At 46.3% G+C, this 17015-nt stretch overlaps 1 protein-coding gene across 1 annotated transcript; it reads left to right on the top strand.

Annotated features, from left to right (window-relative positions):
* The first annotated feature begins 344 nt into the window (after positions 1 to 344).
* Positions 345 to 14488, top strand: LOC122926840 (charged multivesicular body protein 2a-like). Its single transcript, XM_044278341.1, has 6 exons — positions 345 to 462; positions 4037 to 4218; positions 4575 to 4754; positions 5509 to 5639; positions 6746 to 6807; positions 14225 to 14488. The coding sequence occupies exons 2-6, from the start codon at positions 4129 to 4131 to the stop codon at positions 14344 to 14346; spliced, it is 585 nt and encodes a 194-aa protein (XP_044134276.1). The 5' UTR covers positions 345 to 462; positions 4037 to 4128; the 3' UTR covers positions 14347 to 14488.
* The last annotated feature ends 2527 nt before the right edge of the window (positions 14489 to 17015 follow it).

Below are 17015 nucleotides of genomic sequence, written 5' to 3'. Positions count from 1 at the left end.
CCAGCAGCATTTCCAGCACTTATATCCATGCAGACTGTCATGTTTCCCTCCGGCCACCAGAGGCCACTGTGACTAAACAGGAACCTGAGTTGTGCTGGCCAGAGGCTAAGAAAGAGTTAAGAAGTTTTTTCCGGGCTGTTGCAGAAGTTGCTGGGGCCTTGCTGAGATAACAGGGAGAGATGGACTGCTGAGAGATAACAGTAAAAGACTGGAGCAGCAGGAGGCTACAATAGCTGAGTTTTCCCTGACAGCTGTGGAGCTGCACACAGAGGACTTCACTGTGTGTTCCAGAGGAGTGGGACCGTATATAGAGACTAGTACAAGCCGGATCCTTCCTGCCAGAGCTGAAACTAGGTGGAGATCTGCATCTGTTGTCACCAGAGAGAGAGAAAGACAGACAAGCAAGCAACCGGACCTGGATCCAGACTGCATCTTATGGGATCAAGGAGAATCTGCAGAACTGTGAGTGGCACCGGTGCTTATCTGTGATAGGTTATAGAGTCAGGGACTTAGTCAGTGCGCTGTAGAAGCGTCCCCTGGGTAGCAGGGCTAGATAGGAGTATACTAGCTGAGTGTAGCCTGGACTCTGATGTGCATACTGTGGAACGCATTTATTCTAACTCGTGTTCATGTAATCTGTATAAACCTGTTTATACTGTTAATTTGATTTTCCGGCAGTTATATCTGGTTCCTTAATAAAGCTGGTTTTTGCTTCAGTCTCCTTGTCCGCTGTACTTGAATCCTGCCTTGCGGTCTCTCCCTCCTCTGACCGCTACACCTGCTGTCGTTTACCTCTGGCTGTGCTGAATTTTGTGGTGAAGATGTTACGCTGACCGGATGAGGAGCCGGTAGAGGATGAGGAAAGCGGAGTAGGAGGAGGAAGCAACAGGAGGCAAACTAAAGCGCCCTGCAATCCTCGGTGGTGGAAGGACATGCGCCAAACTGGTATCCGCCTAAGGCCCAGCCGCCACTGCATTTACCCAGTGTGCTGTTATGGAGATATAACGTCCCTGACCGTGCTTACTGGTCCACGTATCCGTAGTGAGGTGCACCTTGCCACAGATGGCGTTGTGCAGTGCACACCTGATTTTGTCCCCTACTTGGTTGTGCAGGGAAGGGATGGCTCGCCTGGAAAAGTAGTGGCGGCTGAGTACGATGTACTGTGGGACAGCCACCGCCATAAGGCCTTTAAAACTATCCGTCTCCACCAGACGGAATGACAGCATTTCAAAGGCCAATCATTTAGAAATGCTGGCATTCAGGGCTTGGGATCGCAGGTGGGTAGGGGGGTACTTCCTCTTCCTCTCCAGTGTTTGGGAGATGGAGAGCTGAACGCTTCCGTGGGACATTGTGGAAATGCTTGGTGACCCAGGTGGTGATCTTTCTGGCAGATCCTCTGTTTGCGGGGTGGCAGGTGGCACTGTCACTCCAGAGGTGGATGAAGAGGCTGAGACTGCAGCAGAAGAGGAAGCAGGAGGAGCCAGAGACCTTTCTTGGTTTTTGAGGTGTCTACTCCACTGCAGCTCATGCTTAGCACTTAAATGCCTGGTCATGCAGGTTGTGTAGTGATAATCTTCAGATACCTTAGTTCAGGTGTGTAGAATCAAGGTATCTGAATATTATCACTACACACATAAATTAGATTATAATCATGTTAATCATTTATAAATATATGAATTTATGATTACTGAATGTTTTTAAAGAGTGTTTGATCACTGCACTGTTGTCACTTTACCTTACAATATGTAATACACATTATGAATTATGGCCACATTATGCTATATCTGGTATTTTTGTACATTTGATAGTTTATTGGATTAACCAGAGTAATTAATGATTTATTATGTGAATCTATATAAATATGCACATTGCGCCATTATGTTTTGTAATTGCTTGAGAAAGATCCTAGGAAGCGGATCGAAACGTTGCGTGTCTGGTGAATAAAGCCGCTATACTTAATTTTACTCCTTGGATGTGCCGTGGAATTCCTTCATTCTTTTAGTTTGGAGGGGGATCGCCTCCTCAGCCGCAGGCACTCCACATATACGCAAAATACCGCAGTGCTGCCCAACTCAATTTTTTTTTCTTGATAGATATATAGATAGATCTCATATTCTCCTAAACTTACATCATCAATAGCTAATTGTATAGCAGTGCCTAATTGATCTATTAAGCAAATGCAAATGGTGCCACTAGATGCTAGCCCATCTGAAGACTAGGTGAGACACTCCCCATTCTCAGAGGAAGCCCCGATTTAGCACTGGCTTGCTAATTGAAAACCATTTGGGCATCCTAATGAAGACCTGGAGGGAGATACTTAAAATGCACAGCCACCCTAGACATGTTGGCTGCTAGACCAGTGGGTAGTCTAGCCCATTCAGTAGATGAATGAAATAATATCAGAAGACATAACTCCGACCTAATGGCACCCACAGCCTCAGAACCCTAATAATTGTGTTCAGCCTGACATGGGCTTTGGGCAGAACCTATACACACCATACTGGACAGGAGGCATTTCTCGGTATTCAGGATCTGGCCTTCTGGAATTCATAACCCAATCATATTTGGTGTCTGTATGACCAGGACAAAGCGACTCAGATTATGGGGATCATATGTGTACCCGCAGTCCCTGTCATACAGCGAGGAATCGCCGTGATTCATATTGCCACCTCAGTCAGTCTTTTGGGAAGGTGGGGCAGAAACCTGAATAATATCAGACGTCCCAGAAGGTTGGACCGAAAGGAAGGAGGTTCCCTCACAGCCCACCCCTCGGCTGAGGGGGGATAAAAATGGGTGTTTGGGAACAGGTAATTGTCAGCCATTTTAGGGATCCACATCGTTTGGAGTGACTGCCCATATCTTCAGCTGTCCCCACAGCTGGAATATAACTGCTGCATCTCAGTAAGCCAATATTCAGTATTTTATCCTTTTTATTTTATCTGTTCACTGCATTGTTATTGTATGTATATTTTTATCTTTTATCTGACACTTTCTTTTTGTACTGCACTGCACTATTGTGTATTAAATTTAAACGTAATAAGTCCCTTCCTTGTGGTCTTATAGAACTTGCTCTTTCGGAGGGAATAACGTTACCAGTAGTGTTTCAGAGGATTTTAGGTCCCATATAGATAACCTGTGTTACTGTGTTAAATTTGGGTTGAGAGAATATTTGAGTATAGGCCCCTATTGCCTTATAGTATAGGTGGTGGCAGCTATTGTGATAGAAAATATTAGTTAGAATCTAGGGGAGTAAGTTAGAATAATTCCGTCATCTAGAATAGGTGGGTGGGAATTTCTGTGGTAACTTGATGATCTCACTGGTATTATTCACCCCAGTGATGTGACCTATTGAGTAGGGATCGTGACAGTGTAACATTTGATTTCACTGCTGCTGTTTTTATGGAGTCGCCAATTAATTTGGGCAAACCCTGATCCTGCTGCAAATGCCAAAGTATGTTCAAGCTGCTACCTACAGGTGACCACCCAGGACCTCCTTGCACCTATCATGTTATCAGTGTGTTTTGCTAGTGCTTCATCTCTTGTGTTTGGCATAGAAGATGTCCACTATCCTCAGGAGCCCTTCATTCTAGAGGTTAGTGGGGGGCCCAGTTATAGGACCCCTGACATCTCATTACTGTACATGAAAACAAATCAGAAAGTCCTCATACATCATGGAAGCCCATTGAGTCCCCAGTATGGAGAACTTCATGTGGAGCACCTTTTAGTAGACCCTTTAATTCCCAGAGGTGATCAGGATATTGAAAGGACATGGCTGATCCTATGATAACACTTCCTGTTCTCTTTTCTAGCCTGGACATTGTTAGGATTCCTTTCAGTATTCACATTATTGGCAGTAATCTTGTCAACCAGTGTAGACAGTTATTTTGATCCGAAAGATGTCGCTATGACAAAGCTGAATGTCCAGAGTGTAGGACAGGAAGGGTTGTCATTGGGGACACAGGGTCAAGCATTGGGGCTATCTGTTAAATAACTGTTTTATCAGTGGCTGTGACCTTGTAGTGGTTCCTCCTATTAGATCTAAGAAGCAAAGATGGATTTTTTTTATTGGACCACCAGAAGACCCCAGAGGAGAAGCTGAGGCAGAACCAGTGGGCGCTCACCCGGGCCATGAGGGAGCTCGACCAAGAGAAGCAGAAACTGGAGCAACAAGAGAAGAAAATCATAACCGACATTAAGATGGCCAAACAGGGGAAAATGGTGGGTAACTGAGCAGATGGCATATGTGGTGTGTGTGTGGCAGCCTTACATCAGAGCACCTGTATATAAGCTGGTTATTACGGTACAGGAATCATGGCTGTGAGGTGTCCAGTGTAGCGGTTGAATATCATCTATTATCCCCTGTATTCAACTGTTTCGTACAAGTTGACTTTGTCGATGAGATGAGTGACAGAAAGTCCAGAAGATTTCCTTCCCCCAGGATCCCCTCTACATCCATATGTGACACTGTTAACAGCTGCTCCTCCTAAGCTCCAGACTTGGGTACCTGACACTTTAAGAAAAGGTATTATCAGCTGGCTGTACCTCAATTTAATGATGCTGTTTGTCATCTCCAGGATGCTGTCAAAATTATGGCTAAGGATTTGGTCCGAACGCGGCGATACATGAAGAAGTTCATAATGATGCGGGCAAACATCCAGGCCGTGTCTCTCAAGATCCAGACCCTAAAGTCTAACAACTCCATGGCCCAGGCTATGAAAGGGGTTTCTAAAGCCATGGCCACCATGAACAGACAGGTACAGAGCAGCTCATCTTTACCATACTGAGCGTCATTAGGAGTCACTGCTGAGAAGCACAGGGCTACAAATGTGATGATTAAAGTGGCTGTAATCATCACCCAGGCAGCCCCCCTGAGGCTAGCATCGGAGCATCTCATGCTCTGATGCGCTCCCTTGCCCTGCACTGTATCACGCAGTGCAAGGTCTCCTTTGAACTGCTCTGATGCTCAAGTCAGGGGGGCTGCCGGGGTGAAAATAGAGTTCTGTCCAGGTCCAGCTCTGAACCCGGACAACCCCTTTAACAGTGTATGGTGGAAATTCCAGCCGTTGCAAAACTACAGCCCCCAGCATGTTTTGACAGCCAAAGGCTGGTGTCTGGGATGAAGTGTTTTGCACTTATGGCACAAACTACAACAGGTTCAGTTTATGGAACATTGCGGCAGTAGCAGGTCTACATGGTCAGATATTGCATTTTTGACCCAGCAGAGCTGCTAGTTTATTAGTCATGGACTCCATATCACAGGGGCAACAGAAGCTTGTCTATAGTCAGAGGATTCTTGTAAGTGGCTCCCCATATCTCAGATTCTGGGATATTGGGTTTAACTACAGTCATCCCTAACGTTTTTGTGTTCAGCTGGAGCTAGGTTGGAGCCAGAGTGGTTAGAAATGTCTCACTGGCTCCTACCATCTTACCACAGTATTTCTCCTCTCTCGCTTTCTGAGTTTTGGAGATTTCTTCTTCCGTCTTTATTTTTCCTGCATTTTCTTGTAGTTGAAGCTTCCTCAGATCCAGAAGATAATGATGGAATTTGAAAAGCAATCAGAAATTATGGACATGAAGGAGGAAATGATGAATGATGCCATTGACGACACCATGGGTGACGAAGACGATGAAGAGGAGACGTACGTAGACACGTTCTAAAATGTGGTGTCATTCAGAGTTTAGCATTTTTTTAGCATTTATAATATGGAACCCCATCAACTTTAAGACCTTGTCTTTAGATGTTTTGTCTCATTACAAACATCATCCCTTGTCCACAGGATAGAGGGATAAGTGTCTGATGGTTGGGGGTACATGTGTTCCCATCTTTGAACTGAGTGGTGGTCATGCATGCGTACTGCTGCCTTATTCAGCTCTGTGAGTTGGACCCCCGCTAATCAGACACTTATCTTTTATTGTGTGGTTATTTGTTTGTAATAGAACAACCCCTTTTAACCCCTTTCCTACCAGTGCCGTACAGCGGGCAAGCATGGTGCTCGCTCGGTAGTAATGCTAAAGCCTTTAGATGCTATGATCAAGTGAGAACCCGGCATCTAAAGGGTGAAAAGACCAGCTTCTTACTGGCATCTGCTGTGGACAGTGAGGATGCCAGTAATTGATTTAAATGCGCTAGGTCTCGCTGAAGAGACCAAGGACATTTAAGCTGCAATTCTTATTTTGGCCAGCTGGTGGTAGGCCAACATAAGAAATTCACAATTTTGAACATTAAATGGATGTAAAAAATCCATGATTGTTCAGACTTAAAAACAATTTTTTTTTATTTTAGGCTCAAATATGAGCTTTAAAATAATGTCAAAAACATAAAAAAAGTAATTAAAAATAAATATAAAAGTTTAAATCGCCCCCCACTTCCATAGAATAAAAAAAAGGATTCCACCTCATCATAAATTAAGTGCACCCTCCTGCACTCCATGTGCCTGTAATGAAATCCATTTTATTTATTGTTTATGACTAAAAACTGGTGTAAATAATGATGAATCTGCTGGGACTGTCGGCCTCGCTCTTTCCGCTCCCTCTTTTCAGAACCTGGCGAGGGTGGGGTAGAAATGCTAATTGCAACTAAATTTAACAGCAGTGGTATTTAAAAAGTTGCAAACCTACGGTTTGTAACTTTTTATTTTATTTTATATACTTTTTTTTTTGCCGTTTCTTGGTGTAGCAGGCATAGTAAATGCCCCCTGTTGTTCCATCAGTGCTGTGTAATGAATTACTCTCTTTCCATCTGCAGTGATGCTGTGGTCTCTCAAGTCCTGGATGAATTGGGCCTCACACTGACTGATAAGCTGTCCAGTGAGTATATATATATATTTTTTTATCTATCCTTTTACAATGGATCAATTAAAGGGAACCTGTCACCTCCTAAATGCATGTAAACCCGCCAGCAGAACCTCAGGGTAGCCCACAGTGTGATACTAATCATACTTTTCATCCTGCAGTCCGATGCTGCATAAGGTCAGAAAACAATCTTTTATCCTCCGTCCGCGCTAATTTGCATGTCAGCTTGAAGTCAAGGGGGTAGCGGCCTCCTTGCTTCAAGTCAAGGTAACCACGCCCCCCTCTTGCCCCTTAATTTGGCTTCGCTTTCCGAAGTCTCGCGCATGCACATTGCCATCTATTTTACTGCGCGATCCCATGCCCTGGCAGTAAAACATTTATTGGAAATCAGTGCACGACGCGGGAGACATGACGATTAGCACCACAAGCCGGCCTACGACCATTTTGCGTTGTTTGACGCTTTCTCAGAGGCCTCTGCCGGGAGAGTCATGGGGGGAAAAAAACTGTGAGATCTTTAAATGAATGGGTTCTTTAGGGTTGGACCCCCACCTATGAGCTGAGGGGTTGTCATTGGTGCTATGGTGTAACATGACACATCTGGGGGGATCCTCTGAAATTTCAGGTTGCACCATATACTCTCTGTGGCGGAACCCGCCTCGCCACTGGGCATTGGAGAGGCCTGGCTGGCCGCCTCCTACCTGCTGACTATGGCCCCTGGTGATTTGGTACGTTTGAATGCAATATTTGGGCATGTGGTATTTTATATTGCTGCTACTGGCCCTTTAATGGCCATCCGTGGACATGTCTGACTTTTAGGAACAATGCCCCTTTAAGACTGTGTAGCAGATTGCATTCAGGCTGTCTTAAATACTATGCATGTTATTATGTGTTCGGTTACATTGTATCTGTGTATGCCAGGGTTCAAGTTAGTCCATTACGTTTGATAATTGTATTTTGTGGATTGCGTCTGAGACAATGCTTATTGTGTTGGTTAATTACATCTCAGACAATGCTCATTGTGTTTTGTTTATTGCGTTACAGACAGAGGGAAGGGGATTTTGTGTACAATTGCTGGGAAGGTTTAAATACTGTAGATACATATGATTGGCTGTGGGTGGTACCTTGTTGGAAGATGTGTATAAATCAATGCTTGTGTTAAAATAAAGTGAGTTCCTGTTTTAAACCTCAAGGTGAAGTGTCGTCTCATTCTTGGGGGAGGATTTATTGCATGCTGTCCCAGTTTGACTGCTAGGAGTGAAAACCTATTCGTATGGTTCCTATTCAACTGCCTACAGCATTCATTGCTGGGAGAGGATATATATGCTGGTTCGGTGATTGTGGTGTCTGCCAGAGTGCTTGGAAGCCTCAGGAAAACGCTAGGCGCATCCGTAAACGGAGGTACTCAGTCGGGGTGCCAGGTGATCCGTTACATTGGTGGGAAGCAGTGGGATGGCGTCCTGGTGTGAGAGGAACAACACCCTGGAGACACAGGAATTATTATGGAGCGGCATAGAACCAGCGAGTCCCTGGACGACGCTCGAGGTAGAAAATGAATGTAACCGGAGGTTACAGAACCTCTTGGCACCACTGGTCAAGCCAATAGGAGAGGCAACCAGGTTGGACTGCAGAGAGAGCGCCCGACAAGAGATGTGGGAAGAAACCCTAGAAGGTGTCCAGCGTTGGCGAGGTGAGCGTCTTCCCAGCAAGGAGCAGCGGTTACAAGCCAGAGTGGCCCTACGGATACCTTTGCTGGGAGAACAGGCCCAGGAGGAATTGGTGAGGCAACTTAATTCACTGGCATGGAGGGAACTGGGTCTCGATGATGCATACCAAGCGCTACGTTGGTACGCGGTTCAGCGGGTTCCCGGAATGGCCAAATTTGACAAACCCGAGGGCAAGGATTATAATGGCCCTGGCTTATTATGGGGGGCCTTTGCAGAACCGGAATTTGGGAGTGCGGCAGAGTCACGGCTTTGGGACATTTTTGACTACAGAGAGGCCGTGCTGGATCTCCCTATGGCCGAAGACCTAAGGCCAGACCTGATTGAACTGGCTGTCCAGGAATGGGAACTGGAGCAGGATTACCAGCACCTGGTCAGCTCCAGTCAGTCACCCTATACCCTGCAAGTACCACCAGAGCAGTGGGAGATCGAACAGAATTATGCGGACTTATATGATCAAGTGACACCGCCTGTCTCTAACCTGATGGGGCTTATGGACTGTACACCATTGGGAGCGTTGAGTTTCGTTCCCCCTCCCCAACAACTAAGTCCGTCATCAGGAGACCTGCATTCGGTACCTCCTACTCCCCAACCAGCCCCAGAAATGAGGGACCTTATCGACTGGTCCTGGGAAGACCCACAGATGGCAGGTGGAGATGGGACTGCGGTCTCTCTACCGGCCCTACAGGGATACTGGGCAGCCGGCCCAGATCTCCAACTCCAGCAGCAGTACCAGGAGGAGGAGGTAAGCAACCCCTCCCCTCCACAGCCAACTCCAAACCAGGTACTGGGGTCAGTAGAGGAGTCGTTAGCCCCCTCTGGCCCCCTCCCAGCAGAAGAGCTGGCATCTGGGCAGAGCGCCGCTGGCCTCTGCCCTACTTGTCCCCTTACTACCCAGCAGGACTGTACTCCAGTCCCTCCAGCAGAAGAGCTGGCATCAGGGCAGAGAGCTGCTAGCCTCTGCTCCACCGACCCCCTTGTTACAGGGCTGGCTTGTACCCCCCTCGCCCCAGCAGAATTGCTGGCATCAGTGCAGAACACCGCTGGCCGCTGTTCCCCAAGTAGCCCCAGCGGTTTGCCTAGCACACCAAGGGGAGACAGAAAGCCCCACAACAGTGCAGATGGGACCGTAGTCTCTGTACCTGCACCACTGGAGATATGGACAGTCTGTCCGGGTCCACAACAACAGGACAATGTATTGGAAGGAGAGGCAGTCTGTTTTCCCCTACAACAAGGGAGGGTGTCGCAGAGAGAGGAGCCTGTTACCCCTTCCCCCCAGCAACAGCTTTGTTCAACCAGGGGAGAGGGCACCCTGGTTACCTTCCCCCCAAGTCATGGATCTACAACTGGGCACAAGTGGCAGGGGGCCATAGGGACAACTACACCCTTGGAGAAAGGCCGGCTGACTATCAGAGCCCCAGACCGCCTGGAGGTCTGGAGTCTGGATAGTCTCAATGGGAAAGGGGAGAAATGTGGCGGAACCCGCCTCGCCACTGGGCATTGGAGAGGCCTGGCTGGCCGCCTCCTACCTGCTGACTATGGCCCCTGGTGATTTGGTACGTTTGAATGCAATATTTGGGCATGTGGTATTTTATATTGCTGCTACTGGCCCTTTAATGGCCATCCGTGGACATGTCTGACTTTTAGGAACAATGCCCCTTTAAGACTGTGTAGCAGATTGCATTCAGGCTGTCTTAAATACTATGCATGTTATTATGTGTTCGGTTACATTGTATCTGTGTATGCCAGGGTTCAAGTTAGTCCATTACGTTTGATAATTGTATTTTGTGGATTGCGTCTGAGACAATGCTTATTGTGTTGGTTAATTACATCTCAGACAATGCTCATTGTGTTTTGTTTATTGCGTTACAGACAGAGGGAAGGGGATTTTGTGTACAATTGCTGGGAAGGTTTAAATACTGTAGATACATATGATTGGCTGTGGGTGGTACCTTGTTGGAAGATGTGTATAAATCAATGCTTGTGTTAAAATAAAGTGAGTTCCTGTTTTAAACCTCAAGGTGAAGTGTCGTCTCATTCTTGGGGGAGGATTTATTGCATGCTGTCCCAGTTTGACTGCTAGGAGTGAAAACCTATTCGTATGGTTCCTATTCAACTGCCTACAGCATTCATTGCTGGGAGAGGATTTATATGCTGGTTCGGTGATTGTGGTGTCTGCCAGAGTGCTTGGAAGCCTCAGGAAAACGCTAGGCGCATCCGTAAACGGAGGTACTCAGTCGGGGTGCCAGGTGATCCGTTACACTCTCCTTTCATTCTTAAAAGGTCACAAGGTTTTAATTGGTGGGAGTCTCAGTGCAGAGACCTCTATAGACAGGGTCGGATTGGCCATAGACCCTACAGCGAAATTTCCCGGTGGGCCGATGCCCAGGGGGCCACTCAAGCTCTTTTGATGGCCGCAGGTCAGGTACATAATGATCAACGACCACAGGGGATCTCCTGAACTCAACTGTGATACAGTTGAATATTGTGTTTGGGGCAGCAGTATTTTGTGATGCCCTGTGGTATTTGATTCCGCTGGGGCGGTATTCTGGGCTGCACTATGGTATAGGGGCCCTGCCTACTTGTTTTGTCCCATCTTTTGCCAATTTGGACTCACCTACAACATGGGCCCATTTTAAGTTCCCAATCCGCCCCTGCCTACCGATCACTATAACGAGGAGAAAGAACGCCCGTATATCGCACTCTCTCCTCACTGCAGGAGACAGGCTCAATAGAAGTCTATAGACCCATCTCAGTTCCATCCTCTGCAGCGAGTAGAGAGAGCACAATACACCAGCGCTTCTCTCTCCTAGCGATTAGGGGGGTTTCAGCACTCCTAACCCATTGATCAAAACTTTTGATATATCTCTACATATCACATTTATGTGAACTCAGCGACCCTTTAAGTTGATTGACCTGATGCAGCAAATCCCCCACCCATCCAGCAGCTACCAACCCATTCTAGCAGATACAGTATGATCTTTGTAGGCATTAGATTTTGCAGCATGGCGCTTTACTTGCATTACTTTTTTAATTTGTGTTCTGAAGGATTTACATAAGTGATCATTGCCTTCTTCATGTGATAAGTTGGGGACAACCCCTGTCCATATATCCTATAAGGGGCATATGCGTTTCATAGTTAGACCCTCCTCTGTTAGCCAGCTGCAGCAAAGGCCATCTCTTACCTCCAGGACCTGCTGTAACCTCGCATTGATTTCAGTAATAAAAACTATATTTCCAGTCCGTAGTTCGATGGAATATGCAGCGAGTCTCCAAAGTGTTGTGGGTTCAATTCACACAAAGCATTAATGGGTAAATGAGACCGCGCGTGTTTCAATCCTCCCAAATAGAGGTATAATCACTCTCACCACGCCAAGGAGAAACCAGGGTCCACAGACATCCTTTGCTTTAAAACATCCTGTGGAACATCAAAGTGCGCTAATAGTGAAGCACCGCTATTTTGATCTTAATAAAACTGCGCTGTTATACTCAATAAAGCATGCAGGTTACAGGCACATCAAGGGAATTCAAGTCTTTTGTCTTTAATATCAGCTCAAACCATATATCTTCCTAGGAAAAAGGTTGCTTCCATAGTGAAATACCATCAGTCACTGTATATAAGAGGTTTATTGTACTCACAAGCGTGAGCTTTAAAAACAAGTGTTTACAACATAAGCCCCTCGGGCTGCTTGACGACGCGGGGCTTGGGCTGCTTGACGACGCGGGGCTTGGGCTGCTTGACGACGCGGGGCTTGGGCTGCTTACGCTTGTTTTTATAAGAGGTTGTATATAAGAGGTTTATTGTACTCACAAGCGTCTTTAAAAACAAGCGTTTACAGCCCAAGTCCCGCGTCCTCAAACAGCCCAAATCCCGCGTCCTCAAACAGCCCAAGTCTCGCGTCCTCAAACAGCCCAAGTCCCGCGTCCTCAAACAGCCCAAGCCCCGCGTCCTCAAACAGCCCAAGTCCCGCGTCCTCAAACAGCCCAAGCACCGTGTCCTCAAACAGCCCAAGCCCCGTGTCCTCAAACAGCCCAAGTTCCGTGTCCTCAAACAGCCCAAGCCCCGCGTCCTCAAACAGCCCAAGTCCCGCGTCCTCAAACAGCCCAAGCCCTGTGTCCTCAAACAGCCCAAGTCCCGCGTCCTCAAACAGCCCAAGCCCCGCGTCCTCAAACAGCCCAAGCCCCGCGTCCTCAAACAGCCCCAGTTCCGCGTCTTCAAACAGCCCGAGGGGCTTATGTTGTAAATACTTGTTTTTAAAGACGCTTGTGAGTACAATAAACCTCTTATATACAGTGATTGATGGTATTTCACTATGGAAGCAACCTTTTTCCTAGGATGATATATCGTTTGAGGTGATATTAAAGACAAAAGACTTGAATTCACTTGATGTGCCTGTAACCTGCATGCGTTTGTGAGTATAACAGCGCAGTTTTATTAAGATCAAAATAGCGGTGCTTCACTATTAGCGCACTTTGATGTTCCACAGGATGTTTTAAAGCAAAGGACGTCTGTGGACCCTGGTTTCTCCTTGGCGTGGTGAGAGTGATTATACCTCTATTTGGGAGGATTGAAACACGGGTGGTCTTATTTACCCATTAATGTATTGATTTCAGTGTACACCATAAAACATACAGTAAATCCTGCAGAGTTGTTAGTTTTTCCGGTGACGTTCCAGCAGCTTGACCCCCAGCTAATTGTTACAGGGCATCTTTCAGCAGATTTGTACCTATGAAACTGGCTAACCTGTTACGTGTGCGCTGAAGGCATCTGTGTCGGCCCCTTGTTTATTATTATTATTTTTTTTTATATATGCAAACGAGCCTCTAGGACAGGGATGGCCAACCTGTGGCTCTCCAGCTGTTCTAAAACTACAATTCCCACTATGCCCTGCTGTAGGCTAAAAGCTAAAGGCAGTCTGGGCATGCTGGGAGTTGTAGTTTTGCAACAGCTGGAGAGCCGCAGGTTGGCCATCCCTGCTCTAGGAGCAACTGGGCCGTTGCCGATACTTCTAAAGGCTCTGATCTCTCTGCAACTGCTGCGACCTCTGCACCTAGATTAATAGGTCCAGGTGTGATCATGTTTACACTGCCAGGACCTATTGATCAAAATGCTGATTGCAGCAGTTGCAGAGAGAGCGGAGCAGGTGTAATGGCAACACTCCCGTTGCTCCTAGAGGCTCATTGGCATATATCAAAACAACATTTTTCTCAGCAATGCGGGCACATATGAACATGGGGCCGACACAGATGCCTTCAAATGCCAAGTACACATGTAACAGGTCAGCCAGTTTCATAGGTACAAATCTGCTGACAGATGCCCTTAAATGGGGTTTCCCAACAAAGAACACATATTCCCTTTCTACAGGATAGGTGATCAGCGTCTGATTCCTGGGAGGCTCAGCAATAATGAGAATAGAGGTCCCGGAGACAGGATGTGAATGGAGTGGTAGTGCCCATGCAGGACCACTGTTCTATTCACTTCGAGGAGACTGATGGAGACTCGGGGACCACTGTTCTCCTGATTGTTTTGGGTTTCAGCACTCGGAACTCGAGCAATTTTTCCACATTTATCAGCTATCCTGTGAAAGGGGATGTATTCTATGTGGGAAAGGAGATTTGTCATTGCTGACTGTCTCCTATGTACCTCACGACTATTAACCTGTACATGCTATTTCCTCTGGAACCTTATGCTGATTCTTTCCATCTTGCAGACCTTCCCAGTACAGGAGGGTCCCTCAGTGTGGCCGGGGCCAAGAAAGGAGAACCCACAGCTGCTTTAGCCGATGCTGATGCAGATCTGGAGGAGCGGCTGAACAATCTGCGACGGGACTAAAAAGTCACACCCTGCACTACACAGACTCTGGGTTTTATCTCTGTTTTTTCGGAGTTATATATGGGGATGTAGAGAAATGGTTCAGAGCCTCGTATACTGAGAGCATTAGAATGGCTGGATTGCAGTCAGCGTGTTCATCTTCTGTCCCGGCCATTAGCTGCCCCTTGCTCCCTTCCGTGCAGTAGTAACCGGACGAAGAAGACTGTTCTGATTTTATATGATTACCTTTTTGTTGCTGAGTTCTTATTTTTGTGTTTCTATCTTCACTCTGCTTTCATACAAGGCAACAGGCGTCATCTGTAAATAAAACCTGTCTGGAGAACCAAAGCCTTTTATACCACTCCCTCTGTGTCCCTACAGTGCTGCTTCTTTAAATATAAAAAATAGCAGCAAAATCGTAAATTACCAGCTACACGGCTCCAAAATCCCTGCACTCTGCCGTTAAAAAAATTCAGATTAACTGGGGAACGAACAGATCACTTATATGGTGCCCTCCTTTTTATCTTCTTAGTTGCAGATCTGCTAATTCTCAGGTTCCTCTTCTGCCACCCACTTCTCAGACTACCTCAGACTTTTCCAGCTTTGCTCTTGGCCAGCACTATTCACATGAGCAGTTCTGCCCAATCCAGGAGCAGCAAGAAGTATACAACAGATGAGAAGCGGTGCGTCCATCTTGGATGGCAGAAAAGAACCCTGCGAATTGATGGCTCTGCAGCTGAAAAGATGAAAAGGAGGTCACCATGTAGGGTTCTGTTCATTCCCCATTTAACGTAAACTATTTTTCTTGAACCGCTTTAAATAATAAAATCCTGGCTTTCTACAGCCACCACTAGGAGGAGCTCACTGGATATGATGTAATTATTGATTTTAATGCATAAAATGTATCCAGGAGGCGTCCACCTAGTGGTTGCTGCTGGAAATTCCAGCTACCATACATCCTCTTCCTTCCCGTTCTGCTGCAATGTGGATATGGTGCTCTTCTCTTTGGTTTCCAAGGGGGCCCTCAACAGAATTCTCTGTAAGAACGCACATAAGCGATGAGGTCACATGACAGGAAGTCCATGCACAGAAGAGTTAACCTGGCTCTACACATTAATGTCTGCCAAACCTGTCAATTTCAGCAGTACTAATCTACCTTCTAACGTGAATAGGGACCCTTCCTATTGCCCTCCGATGGCAAATATCGTGGTAGGGAAGGCTTGAGAAGTTGACCTTCAGAATGTCCAGTCCTTTGTTCTCAGGGAGATAAGCTGTTGCTGGGTGTCTTGTAGCATCTTTCTCACCTCTCCTCAAGCTTGTGTGAACTGAGTATGCATGTGAGGCTTATTTGGACACAACTATTTGGTGTATGGCCAGCTTTAATCACATTTACAAGCACTGTTTTTTTTGCAATTCTGGGGTCACGTCACTGCACACCTGCGAGTTGCGCTGTGATCCAATTCATTTCTATGCTAGCACCGCAACACCACAAACCTTGAGCATGACAATTATCGTGCAACCAAGGTCGCCGTGTACACAAATTCTTAAAGTAGAACCCCTTTAATTGTGAACAGATGGTCCCTGCCTAGGACAATTTCTCCCTCCCCTCGAGATTTTTACATGAGGGGTCAGATTAGCAGCCACCTGAATTCATTGACAATCTTGGTCAACCATGTATTCATCAGTCATATGGTTCTGAAGGTTTATAATTTTAATGATTTGTTATAATGATTATCGATTTAAGTTTAGTTTAATAAAAGTGTTCATTATTGAGGTGGATGACTACATTTGGAGTTTTCAGACTATAGGGACCTGGGCTGCTCAAGGATTGCCGTTTATGATGGCCAAAGTCCCATAAGCGTCTCACTACATACATAGAACTTTTTTGTTAGAGTCACATCATTGGTTTTGAAGGTTACTTATGTCATATGACTATTTCTGATAGCATTCTATTAATTAAGTTAACTTAGAGGGTAAAATTGCACAGCTTGCCGCAGTCAGTGCATGCTAGGAGTTGCAGTTTCACTAAAAACCTGTTGGGAATCCACCCTTTTGAAAGGTTGTGGTTTAAACATTTACAAGAATAAGTGTTTTACTGTGGTGGATGCAATCAACCAAATCTGACTAAACCCTCACACTGATGTTAAAATGAGACTTTAGCCAATATATCCTTAAATTAAGGACATACCGGAGCCCGCGCACCGCGTCAAGGTATCTCAAGTGGCACGGCACCTAACGCTAACCTACCTGTGCCATATGGGTAGTACCAGGGGCCAGTGGGCGAGTTACGGGAGCGTAAGGTCCAACTCACAGAAAACAGCACCCAGTTGCCCCCAGTGTGAAACCACACATACAATGGGAGGAGGGAGGAGGCTGTGAGTCCCACCCAAGGCTGACTAATATGACGCAGGCCTCACAGGTGCACCTAGGTTAGTGTTAGGTCCCGTGCCACTTGAGATACCTTGACGGGGTTCGCAGGCTCCGGTATGTCCTTAATATAAGGAAATATTGGCTAAAGTCTTATTTTAACATCAGTGTGAGGGTTTAGTCAGATTTGGTAGATTGCACCCACCACATTAGTGCACCTATTCTTGTAAAAGTTTTTTTCATACAGTCAATTACATCCACACATTTTGCTATCTGGTGTAGGATGTCTTTGTGGCACCTGTAAAATATGGGGTAATTATATC

The sequence above is a fragment of the Bufo gargarizans genome, chromosome 2 (assembly GCF_014858855.1).
Source record: "Bufo gargarizans isolate SCDJY-AF-19 chromosome 2, ASM1485885v1, whole genome shotgun sequence".
In the NCBI taxonomy this organism is placed as follows: Eukaryota; Metazoa; Chordata; class Amphibia; order Anura; family Bufonidae; genus Bufo; species Bufo gargarizans.
This window is presented reverse-complemented; position numbering and strand designations above follow the sequence as displayed.

Excerpts from the sequence above, each read along its gene's own strand:
- LOC122926840 (XM_044278341.1), top strand. The coding sequence starts at position 4,129 with ATGAGGGAGCTCGACCAAGAGAAGCAGAAACTGGAGCAACAAGAGAAG. Across the intron at positions 5,640-6,745 it reads GAAGACGATGAAGAGGAGAC|TGATGCTGTGGTCTCTCAAG; the intron begins GTACGTAGACAC and ends TTCCATCTGCAG. Across the intron at positions 6,808-14,224 it reads ACTGACTGATAAGCTGTCCA|ACCTTCCCAGTACAGGAGGG; the intron begins GTGAGTATATAT and ends TCCATCTTGCAG.